The sequence below is a fragment of the Oncorhynchus masou genome, chromosome 29 (genome assembly GCF_036934945.1).
Source record: "Oncorhynchus masou masou isolate Uvic2021 chromosome 29, UVic_Omas_1.1, whole genome shotgun sequence".
NCBI lineage: Eukaryota > Metazoa > Chordata > Actinopteri > Salmoniformes > Salmonidae > Oncorhynchus > Oncorhynchus masou.
The window spans coordinates 76,598,229-76,625,329 of NC_088240.1; the positions used below are offsets into that span (position 1 = coordinate 76,598,229).

General features: G+C 45.2%; 2 protein-coding genes and 4 non-coding genes across 7 annotated transcripts; all 6 read right to left on the minus strand.

Moving 5' to 3' along the window:
• Positions 1-289: 289 nt before the first annotated feature.
• On the minus strand, positions 290-2,435 carry LOC135521316 (C-type natriuretic peptide 1). 2 transcript variants are annotated; one of them, XM_064947235.1, is made up of 3 exons: positions 2,178-2,435; positions 1,402-1,569; positions 290-1,137 (listed from the first exon to the last, which is right to left on the minus strand). In XM_064947235.1, the coding sequence occupies exons 2-3, from the start codon at positions 1,498-1,500 to the stop codon at positions 841-843; spliced, it is 396 nt and encodes a 131-aa protein (XP_064803307.1). In that variant the 5' UTR covers positions 1,501-1,569; positions 2,178-2,435; the 3' UTR covers positions 290-840. The 2 variants fall into 2 exon arrangements, with proteins under 2 accessions (XP_064803307.1, XP_064803306.1); XM_064947234.1 differs by having other exon boundaries at positions 1,402-1,588; positions 2,178-2,434.
• Positions 2,436-8,414: 5,979 nt separating this feature from the next.
• On the minus strand, positions 8,415-26,974 carry ncapd2 (non-SMC condensin I complex, subunit D2). Its single transcript, XM_064946264.1, has 32 exons — positions 26,863-26,974; positions 26,411-26,530; positions 26,238-26,313; positions 26,068-26,126; positions 25,772-25,947; positions 25,050-25,195; positions 24,788-24,915; positions 24,512-24,635; positions 24,175-24,322; positions 23,780-23,977; positions 22,970-23,104; positions 22,805-22,892; positions 22,009-22,195; positions 21,676-21,794; positions 20,880-21,095; positions 20,564-20,738; positions 20,010-20,094; positions 19,031-19,167; positions 17,260-17,392; positions 15,915-15,990; positions 15,604-15,825; positions 15,263-15,432; positions 14,450-14,561; positions 14,241-14,364; positions 13,979-14,134; positions 11,950-12,127; positions 10,478-10,572; positions 10,081-10,161; positions 9,554-9,737; positions 9,218-9,386; positions 8,972-9,091; positions 8,415-8,697 (listed from the first exon to the last, which is right to left on the minus strand). Exons 2-32 carry the CDS (start codon positions 26,526-26,528, stop codon positions 8,615-8,617), a joined length of 4,218 nt encoding a protein of 1,405 aa, XP_064802336.1. The 5' UTR covers positions 26,529-26,530; positions 26,863-26,974; the 3' UTR covers positions 8,415-8,614.
• Positions 18,661-18,965, minus strand: LOC135521450 (small nucleolar RNA U85). Its single transcript, XR_010452583.1, has one exon. It is a non-coding gene; the product is annotated as a small nucleolar RNA U85 (small nucleolar RNA).
• On the minus strand, positions 22,468-22,761 carry LOC135521449 (small nucleolar RNA U85). The gene has a single exon (XR_010452582.1). It is a non-coding gene; the product is annotated as a small nucleolar RNA U85 (small nucleolar RNA).
• On the minus strand, positions 23,362-23,663 carry LOC135521446 (small nucleolar RNA U85). Its single transcript, XR_010452580.1, has one exon. It is a non-coding gene; the product is annotated as a small nucleolar RNA U85 (small nucleolar RNA).
• On the minus strand, positions 25,396-25,692 carry LOC135521448 (small nucleolar RNA U85). Its single transcript, XR_010452581.1, has one exon. It is a non-coding gene; the product is annotated as a small nucleolar RNA U85 (small nucleolar RNA).
• Positions 26,975-27,101: the final 127 nt, after the last annotated feature.

The following is a 27,101-nucleotide window of genomic DNA, read 5'->3' on the forward strand; positions in this document are numbered from 1 at the left end:
TTGGTCCTCCCACACAACCCCACCATTTAATGCAGGCATTTCATTTAGCTCTGAGGAAGACATGTACCTTCTCCCTCTCCCTCAGCTGCCTGTGGCAGATTTAATAAAAACGACCATGGAAACAGAGGTATAAATATCTGCTGTGAGAAATTGAACCTTCAAATTGAATGGAAATGCATGAATATGTAGATGACGCATGCCAATGTGAAATGAACAAATGGAGTCGAGGATTTGAGGATGAATCTGCCACTGGAAGGTGTCAGGACTTTAATAGAACAACACTCAATACAACGTGGTTCAGTGTACATTTATTCATGCCAAATGTATGTCAAATCAATAGCAGAGAGAAGAAACATTTGACTTGAATTATATTATTACATTTTTTCAAATATTTATTTCCATTAAACATGCCATAACACAACTATTCCTGCAGGATTAACAGGGACAATATTAGTCAAGAAAGACAACTTTTAAATACCTAGTTTTAAATAAAGTGCAGATTTACTGTCAAAACAACACTCAGAGACTTAAAATGTAATAACATCTTGATGTAAACATAACTCTGATACTTTCAAGATTCAAATGAATAGATGTACAATAAGTACAGATAACCCCTTCCAACAGCCAGGAGACATACAGAGTAACTTTCTTTAAGCTCGATGGAACCACATTAGCAATACAGCAAGTACTACAGCTACGCTACATGTAGACCTCCTTTGTACTCACATTAACATCCTTGTATTCACCACATGTGTGTAAATGACTGTGTGCTGTGTAGCAGCCTACTGTGTGTTCGTCCTCATATCCCCTGAGGGGTGTCAGTCTCTTCCTCTCTCTCCACTAGCAGCCCAGTCCACTCATTGACCCGATCCTGTCCAGTTTGAGCCCGAAGCATCCTCGGTTCCACCCCCTCCGCGACCGGTCCGTCACAGCTCTTTTCTGATTGGCCAGGGTCCCCTTCAGGAGGCGGAGCCAGGTGCTGTCACCCTGTGCTGGTATGTCAGCCCATTTGGGGTACTCAGCGACTTTGACCCCGGAAGTGAAAGCCGAGGAGGGCTCCTCTGGTTGGCTGCTCACCAGGTTCTCCAGGTCATCCAGGGTCAGGTCGTTGTAGCGATCCAGAAACTGCTCAACAAACTAGGCAGGAACAACAAATATGCTGTTATTATTATGCAATAAACATGTTATTATTACTACGCAGAAAAGTCATGAGAGCTCAGTAAAAAAGTTATTGATGATCCAAATATACCCTCTACTCCCCTCTTCCCCATCTCCCCTCTGTCCCACTCTCCCCAGCTCCCTCTACTCTCCCCCCTAACTTTCCACTCCCCCTCTTTCTCCATCCCCATCCCCTCTTTTCCTATTCTCCTCCCATTACCCCTCTCCCTTCACCCTCCTTACCTGGATGGCATCAGGTGATTGGTGCAGGGTGCGCCCCTCTGTGTGTCCCAGGGGTGCTATCAGGAGCAGAGCAGCACAGAGCAGAGCTGGGTACAGCATGGCAGTAGTGAGTAGAGGGAGGGCAGGAACAGTAATGCAGGAGACTGGCTGGACACGACTACACTGACACTGCAATGACAACAGGATTCTGTAAAAACAGAGAGGAATTCATATTAATATGCCAATATAGATAATACAGTGACTATTGATACAACTATAATACATCTCTAAAACCATACAGAAAAATGTTTGACTGCACATTACACAGAGCAACGACCACCACCACGACTCTACTGACCATAAAGGTTACATCCATGATCATGCTTTATGATGGCTTTTAATACTCTGATGTTAATAATCAAATAAATTAGAAAAACTTCATTTTCACCAAGGGAGAAATGGCCTTGTACACACAATATACTGCTGTATGAAAAGCTGAGACGAGGTAGAAATTGTGACATTATGTCTGTGAGATGAGTAGTGATTTTTCATTTAAAAACGTATAAAAAATCTGATCGACAAATGAGCCCCTGATTCCTCTATAACAATTATACTTCCTGGTTCTTCATGATCAAATAGACATGGATGCATTTAAGTATTTACTCAAAAATAATCATTATTACATGACAACGTACAAATTCCATCTTCCTATGTACCTAATCAACCTGAAAGTACAGGTGCATAACCTCTCACCCTTTCGCTAAACGAACAAATAAAGAATGCATGAAACAACTCACACTGTCTTCTTCTCTTGTCTCCGATGCTGTGGGTCACTGTGTGCTCTCACAGGCTGGCTGCATCTGTCTTTCTCTCACGCAGTCTTTCCCTCTCTATCAGCTACCTCTCACTGGTTGGCACCTGCTGAAAGCATCACTATCTCACACTTTGCCCCTCCTTTTCTCCTCTTCCCTCTCTCTCACTGATGTTATTGAAGGGATGAGTTTGCCTCTTGTGTTCGCTTGGCTGTGGTTTAATGTTAGTGTATCAGCTGGGATGATGCGGTGGGTTTATACCGGCAAATATCCTCCCTCCGGCCCCCTCCATCTCCCCTCCCCTACTTCATCACTGGGATGATGTCATGGCAGTAGGAGTGTTTGTCATCACCAAGGTGACTAGAAGATGCCGGTGGCCACACATCTCCCCTGCTCGGAACACAATGATGTCACGGGAGGACACCCGCCAGGGTCAAAGGGCAAACAGAAACATGACAAGAGCGCCCAACGGGTACAGTGGCTGGGGAGGACCACTTTTTGTAACTGGACCTACAGTGGAGGTCGTCCTCCATCGGTCTGGTAACCCCACCACCCCATCAGTAGGTGTGTATATCCTTGCACTGTATTTGTGTCATAGCATCTCTGCTGTGTCATTGCAAAGCCTCACTTTCCATCCTGTGTGTTTATAGCCTCGCTCTACCCTGTGTGTTTATAGCCTCGCTCTACCCTGTGTGTTTATAGCCTCGCTCTACCCTGTGTGTTTATAGCCTCGCTCTACCCTGTGTGTTTATAGCCTCGCTCTACCCTGTGTGTTTATAGCCGCGCTCTACCCTGTGTGTTTATAGCCTCGCTCTACCCTGTGTGTTTATAGCCTCGCTCTACCCTGTGTGTTTATAGCCTCGCTCTACCCTGTGTGTTTATAGCCGCGCTCTACCCTGTGTGTTTATAGCCTCGCTCTACCCTGTGTGTTTATAGCCTCGCTCTACCCTGTGTGTTTATAGCCTCGCTCTACCCTGTGTGTTTATAGCCTCGCTCTACCCTGTGTGTTTATAGCCTCGCTCTACCCTGTGTGTTTATAGCCTCGCTCTACCCTGTGTGTTTATAGCCTCGCTCTACCCTGTGTGTTTATAGCCTCGCTCTACCCTGTGTGTTTATAGCCTCGCTCTACCCTGTGTGTTTATAGCCTCGCTCTACCCTGTGTGTTTATAGCCTCGCTCTACCCTGTGTGTTTATAGCCTCGCTCTACCCTGTGTGTTTATAGCCTCGCTCTACCCTGTGTGTTTATAGCCTCGCTCTACCCTGTGTGTTTATAGCCTCGCTCTACCCTGTGTGTTTATAGCCTCGCTCTACCCTGTGTGTTTATAGCCTCGCTCTACCCTGTGTGTTTATAGCCTCGCTCTACCCTGTGTGTTTATAGCCTCGCTCTACCCTGTGTGTTTATAGCCTCGCTCTACCCTGTGTGTTTATAGCCTCGCTCTACCCTGTGTGTTTATAGCCTCGCTCTACCCTGTGTGTTTATAGCCTCGCTCTACCCTGTGTGTTTATAGCCTCGCTCTACCCTGTGTGTTTATAGCCGCGCTCTACCCTGTGTGTTTATAGCCTCGCTCTACCCTGTGTGTTTATAGCCTCGCTCTACCCTGTGTGTTTATAGCCTCGCTCTACCCTGTGTGTTTATAGCCTCGCTCTACCCTGTGTGTTTATAGCCTCGCTCTACCCTGTGTGTTTATAGCCTCGCTCTACCCTGTGTGTTTATAGCCTCGCTCTACCCTGTGTGTTTATAGCCTCGCTCTACCCTGTGTGTTTATAGCCTCGCTCTACCCTGTGTGTTTATAGCCTCGCTCTACCCTGTGTGTTTATAGCCTCGCTCTACCCTGTGTGTTTATAGCCTCGCTCTACCCTGTGTGTTTATAGCCGCGCTCTACCCTGTGTGTTTATAGCCTCGCTCTACCCTGTGTGTTTATAGCCTCGCTCTACCCTGTGTGTTTATAGCCTCGCTCTACCCTGTGTGTTTATAGCCTCGCTCTACCCTGTGTGTTTATAGCCGCGCTCTACCCTGTGTGTTTATAGCCGCGCTCTACCCTGTGTGTTTATAGCCTCGCTCTACCCTGTGTGTGTGGTGCCTTCTCTCCCTCATACAGTGAGCTACAATCTGTCAGTACCATCTGCTCTCAGCCCCATGCAGCCTCTCTGCCATAACACCAGCAGACATTGCAGATTCATCTCAGCACCCAGGACCAAATCTCTCATACATGCTGGTGTTGTCTGTCATAAGAGACTACCAGCAGATATGATTTGGCTACACCCTACAGCTGTGTTGTAGTACATATTGAGTGTCTCAGTCCTGTCTCCTGTAGGGTTTATTTGTACTCGGTCTTGACTCGGTCTCGGACACAAGACCAGAGTAAAAAACTCATCATTATCAGCTTCCATTCAGTCAGCACATAGAGCTGCTTCGTCAGGCCACATATATACACTCCTTTTTTGAAACATGAATGTCTTAACAGTCTTTATACCTAATTATAGATGTTTGCGCAGTGGCAAACCTATAGGCCTCCAGTGATTCTGTAAGGTTCTTGATTCTGAAAGGACATCAACCGTAATACCAGTTTACTGGTATAAACAGTATATCCGGTTTGTTTTCAGTGGGCATAGCATATACTCATTTATTAATCCCTATTGATGCGTATCAAAGTAGTGTAGTGGACGTATACGATTTATCAATGACCCAGATAAATCATGCACAAAGTAGCCTACACAATCGCGAAGAACCTGGGGCGGCAGGTAGCCTAGTGTTGGGCCAGTAACCGAAAGGTTGCTGGATGAGTCCCCGAGCTGACAGGGTAAAAGTTCTGCCCCTGAACAAGGCAGTTAACCCACTGTTCCCCGGTAGGCCGTCATCATGAATAAGAATTAGGTCTTAACTGACTAAAATAAAAAATATATTCACATGCGCGCCGCACACACAGCCTAGTTTCAGAAGAATAACATCTGCAGGCAGCTCCTAACTGTTTTTTACGTGGAGCAGCTCACAGAAGAATGACATCAGTAACCGGTAGGAAAGACGTTTCAATTTTGTCAACTCAAGCCATCTCTGGCCTCCAGATTAGCTGCAGGGAACTAGAGTGGAGACCATAAAAACACAGACACTAACAGGACAGAAATATCCTATCTATTAAGCATTAATTCCCAACTATTAATATCAAATAAATCAGGGAAATATGTTACTTTTATATCACACTTTACACAGCGAGAGATGCAGGTGTCATTTTGTTAGCGAGCAAGAACTTGAACAACTGTTATACAGTTATCATATCTCTTGCGTTCGCAAATTCACTCTGGCTATCTACTCTGATTTCAGAGTACTCTCGACTGAGTGTGCCAGAGCGCAGAACAACTGATGAATTTACGAATGACTGAATATGACCGGTGCCAGTAAACAAAGGCAAAAAAAGTAATAGTTAGTCACGAACGCTCTAGATAACAGGTAAACAACACAATCAGTTTTGCTAGGGCGAGTAAAATAGTCAGAGTGAGGTGTTCTCTCATTTGTGTCTGGAAGTAGTTTTAACTAGCAAGCTAGCCAACTTTAGCCAGTTAGTTGGGTGCTTGGTTGGGACAAGCATGCATTGGAAGGCAAGCTGCAGAAGGATGAGGCTACAATTCCCTGTCATGTATCAGTGCAATTTTGACAAACACGCTGGAAAAGTCTGTGTTTATTTAATGTTCCTTTGTTAGATTTGATCTCATCTTGCTATGGCTAGCATTAGTTGATGATATTGTTATGTGTATAACTAAGGGAGAGAGTGCCTACCTTTTCATGGCTGTTTGATCAATAGGACTGTAAAGTTCCCAAATGTAAGAGGACCCCCGTGGTGTTTATATATTTGCAGAAATCCATTCCAAGGGTATTTTGTGGGTTTTGGTGAATGTATTCTAATGATCCAAAGTCGCTGTTGCACCTGCCTGAAAACACAGTATAGTTCAAAGTGAATGATGGCAGGCCCATGAGGCAAATGGCACGTTTGTATACTGTAGCTCTGATTGACTATTAGTGCACTGGTCTGTGTTGCCTCCGGATCGGGACAAGTTATTTGGTTTTATTTACTGCAGTGACTATTAATTGCCCAAACGTACAGGCCGCTTTCACACTCTATATTGCTATAGAAGTGATTAAAATGTGAAAATGACCATATCGAAGTGGTCACTTGTCAGAATTGTTTACACAAGTGTCACATTCTTCCTGGGGCAGTATATGAACAGATTAAGATTGCATGTTGCTAACTGTCAGTTCCGCTTTAAATGCAAGTGTTTCACACACATTATTTTCAAAGAGATGACTAACAAGCAAGCCCTTCAATAATAAACAGTTCCACTCACCAGATGGGATATGAAAGTTATTCTTGAAAAGGGAGACGCTAATAAATTAGCAACATCCTCTTTGATAACACCTGCTGAATCAGCTGCAAACTTGCTGACAACAAAAGCTAGAGTGGGAAAACTACTGCTCGCTATCGCGCAGTGACCTGTTGGCCTTCAAGGAGGCAGAAGTTTCTCTACGTTTTTGTAAAAACAGTCCCACTCATTAAGTCAAAATGTGATTGGTTGAGTCCACTGTTACTCCAAAATGTTGCAGTTGAATGGCAGATGCCTTTACCTAGCTTCTGATGGCCTAGTCAATGGCATATTTTGCTAGTTAGATTTATCTCCCCAGAGACGAGCAAAGAAAAAGATATCCAATCAGGATTTTTAGTCTTAACCCTTTCCAACAAACTGAAGAGATTGAATCAGATCATTAAAAATAGAATTTTAAGACAAAGTCGAGACTGAGCCCGGGGGCGCTGTCCCAAACACTGGCCTACAGACAGTAAGGTCTGGCTGTGGATGGATTTGCAAATTCAGCAACATTCTCCAGTAATACCTCTTTTACAGTATAATGAATACAAATCATGAAGCAGTTTGACAAGCCCTTGTCTCCTAAAAACATCTTCCATATCACTTAGTACAGGTGTTTGTCTTGGTCACACCAGTTGATGCCACTCTCGGTTCTCTGCATTAACATCTAAGTGTTCCAGGTTTGACCTCGTTTTCCCTATGGGTTCCATTTCAGGAAATTGGGAACCTCTAGGGGAAAAACTGGACAGGAATCTATTGAGCTACTAATAAAGTTGGATTAGACACGCCCCACAGAAACCAGCCACCATCACTCACCAGTCCCTGAAATGGTAGTTTATTTTCATGCATCTTTAGTTTCTCACAATATATTCAGTTGTCATCCAACACAAAATGTCTGTCAGACTGCCAACGCAGAGTTTATAATCCCAAACTTTACATTCTTAGTCTGAAGTCAAAAGGTGTTTTTTACCTTTCGTTAACTCAAAAACAGAAGTGTACTCCTGTGTCAATTAAAAGGAGAGAGCTAGAGTGGCGAGAGGGAAGAGATTAACTACAAAAGGGGGGGGGGGGGGTGAAGCTACAAGACACGAAGATGTCTGTGAGGAGAGCGACCGAGGAACGTAACAGGCAGAGAAAAAGCATGGAACAGGAGGGAAGGGGTGTGTGGGAGAGGGGAAGACTTTGGCGATATCAGGAGGTATTGAGGGGCAGAGATGGAGCACGTGTCAGAGGGAGAAATAGGGAGTGAAGTCTAAAATAAGTGTAAAATAACATGCTACCATTTTGTTCAGTTGTCAGGCACATCATATACCAGGTGAGACCCGGGAAAAAAGTTAGGGATACATTGTTTAAATGTTTTTAACACAAGTGTGTGGGGGGTGAAAAAGCACATTACTAAGAAAAGTTTTTTTAAGTATTTTATTGTAAGTGCAAAATTGTCCTCTTTAGTGGTCAAAACGTAAATATGATAAACACCCCCACACGTGATATAATTTAAAAGCCCAATGTCTTCTCAAACAGGACTTAATAAAACGGCTCGTATGGCCTCAGATACAGACCAAGATCTAAATATCCACTAGAGGAATAAAATTACCTGCTGGGTCTCAGGAGGATTTAGGTTAACAGGTTTATTAACTTCCAACAGGTGGGATTACAGAATATTTCAAACTGGCAGAAATAGGACCATGGAGGAGAGAATGAAGGAGTACGAATGGTAGCAACCGTGTCTAGCCAAGCTGGGACAGTCCAACCTGAACACACACTATTTCACTGACCAAACACACATAATGCAAGAGAAGGGCATTCAATACTCCTTGTAATGAGGGCATAAATCTGACTCCACTTGCAAACACACACGGATCACAGCGGTTGAGTTGTTCACACCAAAGGTTTATTAAAAGTCTTGATTCAGCTACAAAAAAAGGTGAGTATTTAGTCAAAGTATTTAGTACTGACTAGAGCTACATTAAAAGATAAAAAGTTTTTAAAAATTAAAAAACATGACTTAAAAAGATGACAAAACCAATAGAACATGTGACATACAAACTAAAAGCAGAGGAAGAGAGTGATCAGTGTCGGAGACGAGCACGTCGAGAGGTGCGGGCGATGGGTGTGGTCACCTTAGGTGTCTCACTCTCTGCCATGACAGCGTCTGATTGGGTAAAAACAAACAAATATCAGTAACATTGATGTGTTAATTTGACAAGCAACAACTAACCAGATTTGTTCCTATGAAATTGCAAAGATTAAAATAAATATAATTTCATTCACTGGGCTCAAATGTACTTCATGACACAATCCTGGGAAGCCAGCAACAACAATCTACCGAGAGCATGAATCAGTTGAAATGCTTTCCATCACTTTAACTGAAAAGCACTGCCAAAACTCAGACTAAAACAGATAGCACTTTCTAACAGTACAGATACCTTCTTCCTCCTCTTCGTCACTGCTGAAGGTGATAACAGCTTTCTTGGAGGACTTCCGGGTTGGTTTAGGGGTCACAAAGCTATCGTCATGGCAACTAGATACAGAGGGCTTGGCTTGACCTTTGAGGGGAGAGAAAGAAAAACATGGAACATTAGCTAAAGTCTATATAATAGGAAAAAATAAATACATTCAAGAGGGAAAATTCACTGTCTACCAGAAAAGGCACAACACGTGTGTGCACTCACCTCTCTTGGGCCTGCCACCCCGTCCCTTGTTGGGTAGTGGCGTATGAGTGGTGTTCTGGCTGGACCCAGCTCCCTCAGGCCGTTTTGTCTCCATCTCAGGGCTCTCTACGTTCTCCAGCCCCCGGGTGTGGACCGCCGTCAGACGCTTCTCAAACTCCTCTACCTGGACCTGGGGACAGAGAAGAATCAGAATAAGACCCAGCATGTGTATTCATTCAGAGGCACAGTCAAGAAATCGGTCTGGATAGTCTATAGTCTCTCACTTGTCCCAAGTTTGTTATGTATATCTGAATTCGGAAGGGGGCTAAGGGCTTTCTTAGGTGGTTTGAACTGTACCTTGAGCTGTGGCTTGGCTCCTCGGCGTAGCTTAGCAGTGATGGAGAGGAGAGGCTGGTAGACTCCTGTCTCAGTCAGCTTGTCACTGTAACACTCCCAACACTCCTGGAGCCTCTTCAGCCCTCGCTCACACATAGACAGCAGAGACAGAGACACGGCCAGGTCGCACCACTGACGCTCAGTCCTGGAGAGAGAATGGGGGGGTGAGGAAATTTGATTATTCACTTACAACAAATAGTATTTCAAGAACCGAGGAAGCCTGACATTTGAAGAAATCATTCTCCGCCCATGGTCTCGATGATTCACTGTCTGTGGCTTAATCTAAAATGCCCTTTCTATGGAGGTCTGTTCTTTGAATGACGAGCCAGAAAGAGGGAAATAGTTGGCCCTGCGTTCGCTGGACAGACGACCCAGGCCTCGAATACTCCTGAGACTGAGAGGAACTAATGCCAGCCGTTATGACATGGAGCGGGAGAACAGAAATTAGGAGATAGGAAGGAAGAGCAAGGGGAAGACGGGCTGCTCACTTTGCTGTCCTGAAGCGCTGACACAGCTTCTCCACTAGAGACTCAGTCTGTCTCTCCTTAGTGATGTAGGAAAACAGCTGCCTGAAAACAGAGACAAAGGGGGAAACATTAAAAATAAGGCATTAAAACACCATTCACATATTAGCATCCCATTCCCATGTTATTCAGCACAACAGGTTTCAAACCAGAGTCACAATGTGACCCCAGCATGCCAAGTCAGAGTGTGTAAAGCCTGGGAGAGAACACAGTGGGCGACAGACACAGATTAAGTAGCCCTTAGATTATTAAAGCTCGCGGGTATTTGAATAGCTCCCTGCAAGACACACTATACTGATCACAACACAATATACACAGTGAGAGCAGAAGAGGCACACAGCTCAGTGTGGACGCCACTCACTTCATGATGGTGTGGAAGTCTTCCTCGTTCATGGCTCTCTCTGGGTCTGACAGTCTGCTGATGATGTCTGGGAGCAGGTTGTAGATGGCATTGTCCTGGGAGGAGAGGCCACTGTCTGGTTTAGAACATTGGAGGATCCATGACCCTCAGTCTATGTAAAAAGTTCCCCAATACACCAACTCAGATTTACTGTGCATTCGGAAAGTATTCAGACACGTTGACTTTCTCAGCATTTTGTTACATTCCAGCCTTATTCTAAATTTGATTAAATTGTTTCCCCCCTCCTAATTACACACAATACCCCAAATACCCCTGTCAGGGTGGATGAGGAGTGTTGCTGCACAGCTATTTTCAGGTCTCTCCAGAGATGTTCGATTGGGTACAAGTCCGGGCTCTGGCTGGGCCACTCAAGGACATTTAGAGACTAGTCCATAGCAGGTTTTCATCAAAGATCTCTCTACATTGCGCTGTTCATCTCGATCCTTACTAGCTTCCCAGTCCCTGCCATTTAAAAAAAATACTGCTGCCACTATGCGTCACCGTAGGGATGGTGGCAGGTTTCCTCCAGACATAACACTTGGCATTCAGGCCAGAGTGTTCAATCTTGATTTCATCAGAACAGAGAATCTTGTTTCTCATGGTCAGAGTCCTTTAGGTGCCGTTTGGCAAACTCCAAGTGGGCTGTCGTGTGCCTTTTACTGAGGAGTGGCTTCCGTCTGGCCACTCTACCATAAAGGCCTGATTGGTGGAGTGCTGCAGATGTGGTTGTCCTTCTGCAAGATTCTCTTATCTCCACAGAGGAACTCTGGAGCTCTGTCAGAGTGACCATCAGGTTCTTGGTCACCTCCCTGAACAAGGCCCTTCACCACCACTTGCTCAGTTTTGCTGGGCGGCCAGTTCTAGGAAGGGTCTTAGTAGGTTCAAACTTCTTCTATTTAAGAATGGAGGGCACTGTTCTTGGGGACGTTAAATGCTGCAGAAAGTTTTTAGTACCCTTCCCCAGATCTTTGCCTCGACTCAATCCTGTCTCAGAGCTCTATGGACAATTCCTTCAACCTCATGACTTGGTGTTTGCTCTGACATGCACTGTCAACTGTGGGCCCTTATGTAGACAGGTGTGTGCCTTTCCAAATCATATCCAATTAATTGAATTTACCACAGGTGGACTGCAATCAAGTTGTAGAAACATCAAGGCTGATCAATGGAAACAGGACACACCCAAGCTCAATTTCAAGTCTCATAGCAAAGGGTCTGAATACTTATGTAAATAAGTTGTCTAAAAAAAACTTTTTGCTTTTGTCATTATGGAGTATGGTGTGTAGATTTGATTTAAAAAAAATAAAAAATAAAATAAAAATAAAATAAGCCTGTAACATAACAAAATGTAGAAAAGTCAAAAGGGTCTGAATATTTCCCGAAGGCACTGTATATCCCAATCAAATAGAAATGCATGGAAACAATACTGTGTGTACCTTGGAGGCGAGCTCGTTGAAGAAGTTGAGTGCGAGGCTGGCGATGTGTGTCTGGGGGTCGATGAGCAGCACAGCCACCTCGCTGACCTGACCTTTGACCTTGAGCACATCCTTCAGCACTAGTTGGGTCAGAACAGTCACCGCAGTCTGCCTCACCGCCGGGTTCTCGTCACTCAGCCTAGGCAGGGGACATAGGGACATGCTATGATGAAGAAACAACATTTAAATGGCATGCAGGTTTCTGCTCTAATCAGGATCAGCTGGGATACCACGTAAGAGAGAGACTGGCTAATCAATGACATGACATTAAGCAATCGACTACCTGGGTGAAAATACGACCAGCTATACATTGGACCTGGAGGCTTCGATGCCAATACCCCTGACTGGCATTGACCATAATCCTTGGCTATGCAGTCATTTCAGATGTACTTGTGGGAGGTACAGAAGGCCTCTACCCCGAGGAAGCTGACACAAAATGACTGCAGGGTCTCCCTGGCCTCCATTGTTCTAAACAGGGGAATTAATTAACCACATACACTGGGAAGGGATTTGAGGCCAGGTGAAAAAAAAAAAAAAAAAAAAAAAAACAATATGCAACTTCTCCTCCTGCCGTGGATTAGGACGTTTTGCAGAGGAACCACTCGCCGGGTGTGTAGTCTGCTATACAGTAGATGGTCATAAGCCACAGCTTCAGTATAATTAACTATGCCTGTAAAACAGTGCATTACCATTAGAGTAAAAATCATGTTTAATACCCTTATCAGTCCTCTCCCAGGGAGGGCTGTCTGTCTTTGAGGAGACCCAACACAATGGAGGTGTGTGGGAGACAATTACTGACTGCTACAAAACACTTACCATGAGGAAAAACCTGAGGATTAGTGTTCATAGTGAAAAGCCTGGAAAACACTATTCATCTGAAACACCTCAAACGTAAGAATAACACTTTACAAAGACAAACAGAACTAGTGGAATGTAAAGAGATAACGAATTGTAATTAAACTTAATGAGGGAGGGGTATGGCTTCAGTGCATCTCAATGTGGGAGGAACAACCAGCAATCATCATTAAGATTTCTTCAATTAAGTCCCCGTCCTTCCTACGGAGTATAACAAATGGCATCACCTGAAATTACCCCCCTTCTCTCTCCGATCTACTCATTGTATAATTATACCACCAACAAGTAGTTCTGGACACAATCAGAACCTTCAAGCTGTTCTAGGCCTTTCTGCTCAAATTTTATTTGAGTGCACGTGCGAGCAGCCCATGGTTGCCACAGTCCAGAAGTGCGGTTGGAGTTCTGAAGAGCACAGTACAATGTACTGTCACGCTATAGCCGAGGTCAGAATGCTAGTGGAAGACATGACAGCATTTTACAATGCTTCCTATTGGTTTTTTCTGTTCTGAACATATGGAAATAGGTTTTCGATAAACTGGTTCAGTAGACTGCAGCAGGACTGGAGCGTCTGAAGGAACATTAGCAGACAACCAGATATGGAACGAGCTTGTAGCCCTCAGCCATCCTCATCTAATAGCCATGTTTACCTAACTTAAAAAAGCCACACAATCCGTAGTACACACACAGCTGGGTAATTAAATGAAGATCAGCTTGTTTGCTCCTTCCATATTCTAAACAAGTTCTATTAGCTGCTTGGTTAATATTTAGTCACTGAATGAAAGTGGCTTGTGGGGGTTCACACATGGTACAGAGGTTCTGTGTCCAGGTGTTTGGATTACCTGGTACAGAGGCTCTGGGTCCAGGTGTTTGGATTACCTGGTACAGAGGCTCTGGGTCCAGGGGTTTGGATTACCTGGTACAGAGGCTCTGGGTCCAGGGGTTTGGATTACCTGGTACAGAGGCTCTGGGTCCAGGTGTTTGGATTACCTGGTACAGAGGCTCTGGGTCCAGGTGTTTGGATTACCTGGTACAGAGGCTCTGGGTCCAGGTGTTTGGATTACCTGGTACAGAGGCTCTGGGTCCAGGTGTTTGGATTACCTGGTACAGAGGTTCTGGGTCCAGGTGTTTGGAATACCTGGTATAGAGGTTCTGGGTCCAGGGCTCCAGGATGTTGGGGAAGCGGACGGTGAGGTCTCCCAGGCCGATGATGGCGTTGGCCCTGACGACGGGCAGAGAGGAGCGCTCCAGCACCGTGAACAGGAGACGGATGTGCTCCTCACACACTGATGGACTGACAGAGGAGAGAGGACAGAGGTTGACAGCAGGAGAGGGGATAGAGGTTGACAGACACACATGAAAATTATAGAAAAACAATGTAGTCTGAGGTGTAGTCTGACCTGATCATCATGTACTGTGAGAGGGCCAGGCAGGCAGCTGTGGTGAGCTGGGGGTGGCAGTATCTCCCTGGGGAACTACACACCCTCACCAGCAGGGGCAGGAACGAGCACAACAGGTTCTCCTCTGGGGGGAGGAGATGTGGTTGTCAAGGCAATTAAATCACACCAGGAAAAATGACACCGTTTTGAAAAAGTTTGGCATATCTTACCAGCCAGCAGCTCAGTCTCACAGATCTTCCTGATCAGCTCTGCCTCGGTTTCCTCAGCAGAAGCACCCATCAACCCAAGTTCTTCCTCCACAGAACTGTCATTGGCTGCTTGCTGTGGGAAACATGGATCATGACAGTTGATTAAGAACTCCCTGTTCATGTCTAGTCTACTGGAAAGTTAGTGATTTAATCTAAAGGAGTAATTATGAAAAAGTTCGCTGTTGAATTTAGCCCCCTGTTGGGAAGAATCATCAAGACCTGTCAATCACTGTGCTGCGTGACCAAAATTAAACTCATCAAGCGTTTCCCAGGGAGAAAAGTCACTGATTGGCAAGACAATCCTGCTCACCAGGAGACTCACATGGCCTCTTTACTAATCAACATCCTGTTCTGATAACATTTGGTTTATGAAATGCAATGAGAATCAATTTGACACGTATAGTAAAAGCTTCTGAAACACAGAACATGTGTATATCCCAGCAGTCTCATTACCACTAGGTTTGCAGTAACCTAATCTCATGACTGACCATTATGTGAATTATTGCATCATTGGTTTGGATTGCCTAAAAATACTGGACATCATAAACATTGTGTTCTCAGGGCGGCCTAGTGGTTAGAGCGTTGGACTAGTAACCGAAATGTTGCAAGTTCGAATCCCCGAGCTGACATGGTACAAATCTATCATTCTGCACCTGAACAGGCAGTTAACCCACTGTTCCTAGGCCTTCATTGAAAATAAGAATTTGTTCTTAACCGACTTGCCTAGTTAAATAAAGGTAAAATAAAATAAATAAATTCCATGTCCAGACTGACCTTGGCCTTACGGGAGGGTACCTTCGCCTTCTCCTCCCTCTCTTCTGTCTCTCCTCTCCTCCTCCGCAGCTCAGTGCTGACGCTGCGCTCTAGGTGGGACACCTGCCAGAACGCCACGCAGCCACACAGAGACAGCAGCTGGGCCAGGGACACACAGCTCACCGCAGGGACTAGAGGGACAGGAACACGTACTGATCATGAAGTACCAATACAAAATACATTACCACGCTAGGCACAGTGAAAGAGCACCAGACAAGAGAAAGTAATCTATTCATACTACTTTGAGAAGGTGTTTTACCAGAGTGCACCAACTTAAAATAAATATCCACTCTGTCTCTCACCTTGTTCTCCCTGCTCCTCAGGGTCCTGAGACACACCCGGCAACTGGCTGACATCCTTGTTTACTAACATCTCCCCGCCCTCCGCAATCTGGTCCAATAGCAGACGAGAGCAGCGCTGGAGGAGGCGGGAGCAGAGCTGGTCTGGGGACTCGGACAGGAAGTACAGCAGACGGACAGCCTGCTCCATGAAGCTCTGCCAATGAGGGTCCGCCATCACCACACCTGGGGCGGGACCAGACAGACAGTCAGTTAAGAGAGTCAGGGGCAGAGATACTACATTCTTCCACTCAAGAGACCGTGTGTGTACACACCTTCAGCGATGGCCTGTGTGAGGCAGGTAAAGAGCTGGTTGTCCTGAGGCAGTCTGAATGGAGCTCCTTTGCATTGCTGGGGGAGGGGACAATTCAACTCAATCACTTTACACAATTCAAACTCTATAGGGTTGACCCCATTTAGTCACCTGGTAGATTGTTTAGTTCAGGCTGTTGGTTGACCGAGATTTTAGTCAAGCAGTTAAAAAAAAAAAAAAGTTCATGGTGCACAAGACTCCTGTCTGATTCCCACCCGTCTCAGTGGACTAATCCATTGCAGAGGCCACGGGCATGGCACAGTTCATCACTCGAAGACATGAGCTACTGAACTTGTAAGTGATTATATGTTGTAAGAAAATGGTGCAAGAGTAATAAATATTATTTTATAACAAATGCAGTTTCTCACACGATGGATAGCGGGAGAAGGCGCTGTCCGCAGTTCTGAAACGTAATCTTCAGTGTGCCGCTGAATTGGTGCCTTTCCCTTTATGTTGCTATGTGCATAATAGCAAAGTTAACCAGCATATTGTTGTTGTTGCGAACAATGCGGCAGAAGTAGAGTAAGGAGGAGAAAATAGCCCTAGCCTTAATTGTCTAAGAAACTTGAGAGGAAACTAACTTCGATATATAATCCATAGCATAACTGTTAAAACGTCCCTGGCTTTATAAATCATCAATTTCTACAGAAATAAAACGGATCCTGTTTGTTGCCAGTTTGAGTGTTTAATAGCCGACTGATTCCGTGAGCACCAAGCCTCTAACCACAGAATGGCAGATAAAGCAACTTCAAATGTGTCTGTTTTTAATCTTTGCTGTAATAAAGGATGTAGATTTTTGTTAGAAAATACCACATTTGAAGTAATACCAGAGTTGTTTACACAGTTCCAAACAGGAAGAAAATATTGAAATCTAATAGGACTGGGCAGAGGTGCAGTCATGATGGGTGGGCCTGGGTCCACACACTACGGAGACAGGCCCAGCCAATCAGAATACATTTTCCCCCACAATTAAAAACAGAAATACTGCTCAGCATCCAGCCCCCTCCCTCAGACGATCCCACAGGTAAAGAAGCTGGATGTGTCGGGATCTTTTATTTCAGCTCATGAAAAATGGGACCAACACTTACCATGTTTATATTTTTGTTCAGTATAGTTAATGTTATTCAAACACATTGGGTGGGTGGGTGTGTGTGTGTATATATGTATATATATATATAAATAAAGAGACATTACTTTAAATTTCAACCAAAGAACATGTGACATGTGGTCGACCAAGATAGTGTTTGTCTGGGACAGCCCTAGACCTCTAGAAAGTCTAAGCCGGGAATCTACGTGCGGGTTCTTACCCTGACATGGTCAGTGATGTTACAGATGGTGATAACTGAGTCTCTGGCCAGTAGGAAGTCTTCAGTCAACTTCTCTCCCAGAGCCACAGAGCACAGAGTGTCCAGGTTACTGAGGACCACCTCTCTCTCCGCTCTACAGAGAAATACACAATTAGTCTACACACTGAATCATCTAAAATGCCACATCTAATCTGATATAAGAACACACATACAAACATGCTATTACACACAGCAACTTTAGTGTGGGGTGCACAAATGTTATTATCAGTAAATGTACATACTGCCATGTCTACACACAACAGAGTAGTAGGCTACGTCATTTAAATTATGCCCAGGCTCCAGATTAATCAATCATCTCATCGGTGCTTGGGCCCTGCGCAGAACACACACAGTCTACGGGGGTGTAGGAGGGAGGGTTAGAGGAAGTGAGGGGAGGATTAAACAGGTTACGGAAAGAGAGGAGGCACGGTATTGTCCATTACAGTGTGGGTGGACTGCAGATAGTCCCCCTCACCCCTCCACCGGCAGTGGCTGTCTTTGAAGGAAACAGAATGTGTGTTTAAAACGCTTGTTCTTCATTGAAAACCCTGGCGGTGAGCCCAGATGTGTGTGGTCGTGACTTAGACTCAATGGAGAGAAGTGTGTGTACACTGCTGTGCTCCTACTGACAGACTAAAGGCGCCAGCATGCTTCAGTTCGGCTAACCAAATGAGTATGCTAGCATACTCTTAAAAGACATTCACTTTGACAAAAGAAGAGTCAATAGTACTGTTTGTCCATTTTGAGACAGCGTAGCCAGTACACTTCCTCAAAATAGTGAATTAATCTAAGATAGAAATTAATGACAGAGTTCACGTTTATGCTGAGGACTTCTTTTTTTTTTGCAACTAAGATGTTTTCGGCAGTATTTCTCAATGAAAACACATGCACGAAAACGAGTCGTTTCTCGCTGACTGACAGACTATTGAAGAATCCCTACTGTTGACCAATCACCGACAAAGGGGTGTAGACTTGGTGCCCCCGAACTGAAAAAAAAGAGTCTAAAATAAACATGTCACAAGATGTAATAATATATGCACGTCTTCTGAAGTGTTACAGGTGGGAAGCATGCAGGCGCCTTAATGAGGTTCAGTGGACAAATTAACCAATGCCAGACTGTTGAGACAAAGCCAAGCACCACAGGTAGGAGTTCCCAATAGGTGCAGACCTGGGAACAGTTTACCCTACGTCAATAAGGGAACATTGTCATTGGGAGGTTAACAGCAAAACTGGACTTGGATCAGTCTCATATTAAAACAAAGATCAAGGGATTAAGATATTAGTCAAATGGCCACAAGGCCAACAAAAATTTTACTTCCCACTTTTAACTCAACCCCTCCGAAAGACACATACAGGTGTAGAAGCCCTCAGATTACCAAAGAAGAGCGCTCATGGACAACTGAATATTGAGGAGAGGTGGGGTTCTCCCTGCCTCACACATACAGACAAACACACGTCAGTCACACTGTCAGCACCCTCCCACTATTCTCTACAGTGTTTCTTTAACGGGAGAAACATGTGGGTGGGGCCATGTCACTGTAGGCCAGCCCTTACAGCAGAGCAGCCAATCTTCGCTACACTGCCAAGATTACCGGCCAATCAAGACAAAGGAGAACCCAACTCTCTCGTTCAGTTGGCTCGCATTCGCCTTGGTCTCATCATTGGGCAAGAAGTCAAATGGGACTTAAAGACAGAGGTGTGGAGTTAGAACTTGTGTTCGTGTGGGCCTTACCGTGCAGCCATTCCCAGAAGCAGCACTGCTGCTCGTCTGTGCAGGCTGGAGGTCTCTCGTTTGCCAGTGAACCTCTCCCACAGAACCTGCACCACCGTGGACTGCAGGCTGCTGCCACCACCAAAAAACTCCTGGACCTGGAATGACATGAGAGGTGGTGTTGGAACAGATTAGGTGAGATAGAACAGGGTTAATTATTGAAAGACAGGATGGCTAGAGAGTAATCAGTAAAGAGTAAGGGCTAACTCAATCACTGGGTAGTACTGATGACAGGGTGGATAGAGTAATCAGTAAAGAGTAAGGGCTAACAATCACTGGGTCGTACTGATGACAGGATGGATAGAGAGTAATCAGTAAAGAGTAAGGGCTAACAATCACTGGGTCGTACTGATGACAGGGTGGATAGAGTAATCAGTAAAGAGTAAGGGCTAACTCAATCACTGGGTAGTACTGATGACAGGGTGGATAGAGTAATCAGTAAAGAGAAACGGCTAACTCAATCACTGGGTCGTACTGATGACAGGGTGGATAGAGTAATCAGTAAAGAATAAGGGCTCACAATCACTGGGTAGTACTGATGACAGGATGGATAGAGTAATCAGTAAAGAGTAAGGGCTCACAATCACTGGGTAGTACTGATGACAGGATGGATAGAGTAATCAGTAAGGGCTCACAATCACTGGGTAGTACTGATGACAGGGTGGATAGAGTAATCAGTAAAGAGTAAGGGCTCACAATCACTGGGTAGTACTGATGACAGGGTGGATAGAGTAATCAGTAAAGAGTAAGGGCTCACAATCACTGGGTAGTACTGATGACAGGGTGGATAGAGTAATCAGTAAAGAGTAAGGGCTAACAATCACTGGGTAGTACTGATGACAGGGTGGATAGAGTAATCAGTAAAGAGTAAGGGCTAACAATCACTGGGTAGTACTGATGACAGGATGGATAATAAAAGACTGTAATAAGAGAAACTCACTATCTCCTCCAGACACTGGATTGTCCCCAGAGAGGCATCCACCATCAGTTCAGACAGACTGTCCACTAGAGTCTGAGCTTTAGCCCTGAGAGGGAGAGAGAGTCAGGCACCAGAGCAGAGCCCATTGGAGGTTGAAGAAGTCGCTCCAAGACATTGTTCTACGGTCAATTGTGCAATTTCCCACCTCAACTTCTACCTTGAGTCTGCACAATGTGCTAATGGGAGCAAGATTAACAAATGCACAGCAGAAAATGTAGTACGGGATGTTTTCACACAGGCAGCCCAATTCTGTTAAAATGTTTTGGTACTAATTGGTCTTTTGACCAATCACAATTTTCCCCCACATAATTTCAGAGCTGATCCGATCGGTCAAAAGACCAATTAGTGAAAATAAGATCAGAATGGGATTGCATGTCTATAAACGCAGCCCGAGAGTTGAAACCGCTGTTGAAACCACTGGTCCAGGAGGCGTTGCAAATTGGTAGTGGGATTGAGGGACCTGAGGGGTTGATAGAAAGTGCCTGTGGCAACAGTTTGAAGGTGTGACAGCGTACCTGGTGTTGTCTCCCTGGGGGTTGAGGTAGAGGCGTCTGTAGGCCTGCACCACAGCATCTTTAATGGCAGCGTCAGTAGACCAGACCAGAGGCAGCATCTTCCTCACGCCAGTCAGAGAATTCGCCACACTGAACTCGCATACTGTCACACAGAACTGCACCGCCTCCTGGACCACTGAGACACATTCATTCCTCAATACCCCACAAATTACATTGTCTCAGAACACATGCATGGAGTCATTGGGGTGAGATGTTGACTGTGCAGGTGATAAAGGAATGGTAATGCGGGTGTAGGTAAGATGAGGTGTGTTTGTACCTGAGGTAGTCTTCCAGTAGAGCATGGTGTTGATGACAGCGATGGCTCTCTCCACCTGCAGGGCAAAGCTCTCAGTGTCTTTCAGATACTGCAACAGCATCTCCTGTTTCTTCAGCTCGCTCTCCTCCACCCCTTCCTTCCCCCCATCCCCTGCTCTCTCCTTCTGGGGGGTGGAAAGCATGTCCTCTCTGATCTCAGAGGTGTCCTGGTCAGGACCTGGGGAGGAACAGAGGTCAGATTAGAAAAATGTTCTAATGAGAGCAGATGTGAACATCTTAAATCCTGTCACAGTGTGAGCACACATTTGTTCCAGGCCACATGATTTAACTAGTGGTCTAAAATGAAGACCAGTGTTAGTTCTCAGGTGTTAGAGCTAGGTTTGGGTGATTCACCAGTAGAAAACATTATCACCCACCCCATTAGTAATGCTGTAATCTAGAACTACACCTCCTACACTGCTGAAAGCCCACAGCACTAGATTGACCTTAATTACATTTTGATTGGTTATATCATACTCTTATTATAGCACTGATTTCACCACTTGTTTTTGAAGGCTTGGTACTGAATCATTTGTTTAATCGATATGAAAGTTTTGATTGAGTGATTACGACTCTTTTAGCAGAGTGCTGGTTAGTTCTGAATAGTTTACTTACTAGACTTGTATAATGCGGTTCTTTCAAAGTGCACGAAATGACCCAACATTTTCAGAATGCTAACTTTCCCCCCTCCCTTTCTATCTCCTACACTTAACCAATACACGTTCTTTGTGATGTGATTGACAGACAGAGTTCAGTACCTTTGAAGAGCAGGGCCAGTGTGTCCAAGAGAGTTTCGGGGGTGAGAGTGGTCAGAGACGAGAACATCTCAGACTCTGGGAACAGGCTGTGTGCTAGCACACACAGACGCACTGCATTCCTGATACACAAACAACAATCAGTTATTATGTGATGACTGTAGAGTTCAGCTTGGAATGCCAATTGGCATCTCATTTCTATAAACAGTTGATCCTGACTTGTTACAAATCTAGTCACGTGGGCAGTGTTTCAAAGTTATTTGATTTTGCCTATTGGATAGGATTAAATGGATAGAAATAGAATAAATAGAACGAGAGCGCCCCCCCCCCCCTTACCGGTATTTGTTGACGCGGAGGAACTGGGCGATCTGTACGGCGGTGGCCCTGTCGTCCTCCTCTCCAGCCTCATCCTCCTCCCTCTCCTGCTGTTCCCCCTCACTGGTGGGCTCCAGCTCGGCTCTGACGGTGAGGAGCAGCTCAGGCTCCATAGCAGCCCACAGCTCGGAGGCCTTGATCACTGCCACTGGACAGAGAGACCAAATTAATATGGTTAAATGGGAAATCAACACTAAAATAATTTTACATCATGATGTGGCTGGTGACACTGCTTCTCGAAAGTCCAATATCTTAAAATTGATTGCTGACATGCAAAACATTTTTTGGGGGACTGTATCAGGGGATTAATGAAAAAATAAAAGAGCTTGAGTGGAGTTTCCCTTTAATGATAAATATAGTTTGGACAAAAGAGGCAGAAGAGGTAGAGAAGCTCAGAATGAATGAATTCTATTGTTACAAAGCCCTCAGATTAACAAAGAAGAGCGCTCAAGGCCAACTGAATAGAGGAGAGGTTCTCCCTGCCTCACACATACAGACAAACACACGTCAGTCACACTGTCAACACCCTCCCACTATTCTCTACCGTGTTGCTTTAATGGGAGAAACATGTGGGTGGGGCCAAGTCACTGTAGGCCGGCCCTTACAGCAGAGCAGACAATCTCCGCTACACTGCCAAGATTACCGGCCAATCGAGACGAGAGATCCCAACCCTCTTTCAGTTGGCTCACATTCGCCTTGGTCTCATCATTGGGCATTATAGAAAAGATAAATATAAAAGGTGGTGTGTATAATTTACCAGGTGCGTTTTCCTGCAGTCTCTCTCTAAGCTCTCGGAGTTTATCCGTCTCCTTCTCCAGGGGTTTCTTCAGGTCAGCACTGCTCAACTACAGATGAAAAAAACAATTGTAAGACACTGTGTTGTGTGTGTACTTCACAGTAGTGGTTGTTCGTGTGCGTGCACCTTGCAGCTGTAGGGGTTGTGAGCGATGAAGGCAGCCAGTAGCTGGATGGCACTCTTGACCACATTGATGGATTTGTCCATCAGCCTTCCCACTGCCAACCCCATCACTTCACTGTACCTGTTCAGGGGCAGAGCCTTGGGGGGGGGGGGGGAACCACACAGGACATTAGAGGAACATTCAGTAATCCCCTCCTGGTCGCCTTTCCTTCAAAAACAAAATAGTCAGGTTTTTGCTGGTAAATAAAATAATTCAAATAATTTCTGTGGGCTTGAGAATGACAATCAAACGGGGATTTGATGTTGAGGGACAATTCACTTCAAACCAGCACAGAAGTGTCGGTGACTTTACTGAATGTTGAGGCCACTGCATAGCTGTCACTAAGATTACTGAATGCCCTCAGATTACCAAAGAAAATGTTCATAGCCATAGCAAAGGCCATCAACCAAGAGTTGTGTCTCCCTGCCAATTGAAACATATTCTCACACTCCAAGACTTTCAGCAGCCTCCATCCTGCCTTCTCCCATGTCTCTGGGATGGGCAGAGGATGAGGAGGACTGCTAGTTTACTGTAGGTGGGCCCTTACAGCAGAGCAGCCAATCTTCACCACACTGCCAAGATTACCCACCAATCAGCAGGAAGAGAACAATCTCTCAGCCTGATTGGCTCATACTTGCCATGATCTCATCACTGGGCATTGGTGAATAAATAATACTGCAGTTTCATAACAGTGCAAGTAGCATCCGGAATTTGCTTCATACATCAACATAGTTGTTTGGGATACACTTTTAGAGATGTAAGCACACACACACCTTGCTGTTGACGATGCGCGTGTAGACCTGCAGCACTCGGGCCCTGACGTAGGAGTGTGTGTCGTGGAGGTGCTCCTGCAGTGTGTCCATGAAGCGGTCCCTGTCAGCTCTGCCAGACTCATCCAGTCCATCTCCACTCAGGACCCTGACCAGAACCTCTCCCAACACTTCACACACTGCCACACGCAAACTAGGGCTCTGCAGGCACAGAGAGGTTTGAACATTCAGCAATGACAAGTTATTAAGGACATAATGATTGATCAAAGGAAGCACAATTTCAAGGGAAAAAGTAGTACTAAAAAAACCTCATGTTTGGGATCATGGTGTATGAGTTACCTCACCCTCCAGGTGTGTGAGTAACACACTGATGTTATGGATCATGGTGTATGAGTTACCTCGCCCTCCAGGTGTGTGAGTAACACACTGATGTTGGGGATCATGGTGTCTGGGATCAGGGTGCCCAGTTCAGACAGGAAGCTGGAGAAGGCCTTGACCCCTGACCCCTCTCTGGCCAGCTCCTCACTAGACTTCTGACCGATCTCCCTGAGAGGTGGTTCAGTATAGAAAACAGGGCATCAGAACAGAGACGTCATACACATTCCAACTCAAGTCGCTAATATGTTTCTCTCGCAACACTTTATAAACAGGGATAAAAAGGACATGACACAAGGACCTTAAGACATTCTAGCGGAAAATTATACACCAATACAGAAAGTAATCTCTTCAACTGACCTCATGACCTCTCCTACAATAGCCTTGACTCCATACTCAGTGCTCCACACAGACACCGCCTGGGCACACACTGACGACAGCTGCTCAAAGTGCTGCAGCAGCTGGATCACCTTCACACTGGCACCTGTGGATGGAGAAAGAGAGGACATCAGTACAACGCTTCACTTGAACACCATACCACTAATACAAAGACAGTGGAGCAGTAACATTTGCATGCATCAGTATAGGTTCTATGGAGCTGTCTAATAAGTGGTTTGGGGGTGTCGAGTTACTGACCCAGAAGGTGGTTGTATTTCTTGACCTGCACTCCCAGCAGGTGAATGATGGCATCTCTGGTGGGCTTGTTCTTCACGTGGCTGATGGTTGGGTTCTCCAGGAGCTTATAGCAGCAGCATGTCACACAGCTGAGGACATATAGTATACTGTAAGTCCTGTAGACTGCTGCTCATCACTCACTATGTTCTCTACCTAGAGTGAAACTCCACAAACCCATGTTTCCTCCAGCCCCACACACTCATCCACAGTCTGGCCCTCTCACCTGATGAACTCCTCCTCAACCAAAGAGAGGCTCCAAAGGGAGCGGATGTCCAGCTGAAGGAGCTGGGTTAGAGCCTGCAGCACCGTCTCCCTCTCAGAGTCCCACTGTAGTAGACCTTCTCCTGCAGCCTTCCCCTTCTTACTGCCCTGAGTGAGTCGACAGAAAGTTCACTTCAAACTGTCAACCCAGTACAGGACTCGGGAGGGTTGAGATTCTAGATTGACTGAAAGGGTATTATACTGTACTATCCTTATGCAGTTACAATATCCTTATGCAGTTAGAGTGACTCCTTGTTTATGAGGCCACTATGCATAGCAGTCACAAAGATCTGGGTGTGGTTTTTGAATGCCCTCAGATTACCAAAGAAAAATGTCATAGCCATAGCAAAGGCCATCAACGAAGAGTTGTGTCTCCATGCCAACTGAAACATTCTCACACAAAGCATTTCAGCAGCCTTCGTCCTGCCTTCTCCCATGTCTTTGGGATGGGCAGAGGATGAGGAGGACTGCTAGTTTACTATAGGTGGGCCCTTACAGCAGAGCAGCCAATCTTCACCACTCTGCCAAGATTACCCACCAATCAGGAGGAAGGAGCACACTCTCAGCCTGATAGGCTCATACTTGCCATGATCTCATCACTGGGCATTAGTGGATGTATTAATTGACTACAGAGCATGCTATGAGACTACATATTCAAATATGACTAGGTGCAGAAGGACCTACCTTACTGGGTGCAGTGACAATACTCTGCCTATAAGAGTCACTCTCCAGGATTTCTGTGAGCTTGCAGAGGAGGAACACACTCATTTTGACAGCATTGAGCTGCTCCTTGCGGTCCGGGGCGGAGAGTGAGGCGTTGAGGAGGAGGGAGGGCAGGGAGACGGACAGGCCACTCACCACTAATAGAGAAAGCAATGAAATACGGATGAGGACTTCGGCTGAATAGTGAGCACGAGCAGGCACAAGTATGCCATCATGTGTATAAGTTGAAAGACATTTCAACACACACAAACACTGACCTTGTATGAGTAACTCCAGGGTGTCCTCTTTCACACTCATGTCCACTTTATGGCAATGCCTGTGACATACAATAGAATGCAACATGAGTCAAAATTCGAGACATTACATCATAGTTGTGGTAGGTTTAAGAAATAAAAAAAATACAATAATTTGGGTAAATGTAACTCACTGCAGCACAGTGTAACCCGTGTCAAAGTGTTCCAGGATACACAATGGACCCTGACTTCTCAGTGCAGCCTTGAAACCTAAAAAATATATAGAATAGTAAAGGAGTTGCTTGGTCAGATTTCAGGATGACATATCTAACAACTGTAAGTCTGTAACAAACTATGGGATATTTACTGTTGAGATGGGAGGGCAGTTGTTTAGGAGAGACGACATCCTGAACCACGTACTGGTTAATGCCCCCAGTCTTCACCAGGTCACCCACGCACACAGGCACAAAGAAGTCCCACGACATCACTATACACGAAAAAACAACTTGTTGTTAGCCGAGTGGTTGACATTCTAGGTATCGTTAATTATAGTAAGGTAAGTTCATTCCATGTAGCTGGAAACGACCCAATCACACTAATTTATTAACGAAGTTTACTTGGTCAAAAGAAAGCTAGCTATTAGTTACGTGTTTGTTTCGATTTATTCGCGAACTAGTTAACGTTAGCTAGCTACCTTAGTTAGCCACAAGATAGCTACAGTATTTAACGTTGTTTTTGGTCAACTAACTGACTAGCTATATTTCACAACTAAGAAAAAATCCAGACATAAGTAACGTTAACCAAGTATAACACACTTACCAATATTTTTTTTAGCGCTCTTATCCACAATTTCGGATCTTTAGAAACTGTTGAACAGATTGAAACAGCACGGTTCTGCTCTAAACGGTTTGTGGCGAAGGGTTTTGAATTTTTAACAGCAGCGCGCCAAAGGACTACGTCATCGGCAACGCTCCCCTCCTCCCACTGACACTCTTCCGTGAACAAACTACGCCATCTGTCTGCGGATAACTGACGCTACAATGTTATTAATACTTTAT

What these genes read in the sequence shown, in the direction of transcription:
- LOC135521316 (XM_064947235.1), bottom strand. Translation starts at nt 1,500, where the DNA reads ATGCTGTACCCAGCTCTGCTCTGTGCTGCTCTGCTCCTGATAGCACCC. An exon ending in AATCACCTGATGCCATCCAG is followed by an intron (nt 1,138 to 1,401) that starts GTAAGGAGGGTG and finishes GTTCCTGCCTAG; the next exon opens with TTTGTTGAGCAGTTTCTGGA.
- ncapd2 (XM_064946264.1), bottom strand. Translation starts at nt 26,528, where the DNA reads ATGTCGTGGGACTTCTTTGTGCCTGTGTGCGTGGGTGACCTGGTGAAG. An exon ending in CTACTGGAAGACTACCTCAG is followed by an intron (nt 20,739 to 20,879) that starts GTACAAACACAC and finishes AATGTGTCTCAG; the next exon opens with TGGTCCAGGAGGCGGTGCAG. An exon ending in TGAGGAGCAGGGAGAACAAG is followed by an intron (nt 15,433 to 15,603) that starts GTGAGAGACAGA and finishes CTGTCCCTCTAG; the next exon opens with TCCCTGCGGTGAGCTGTGTG.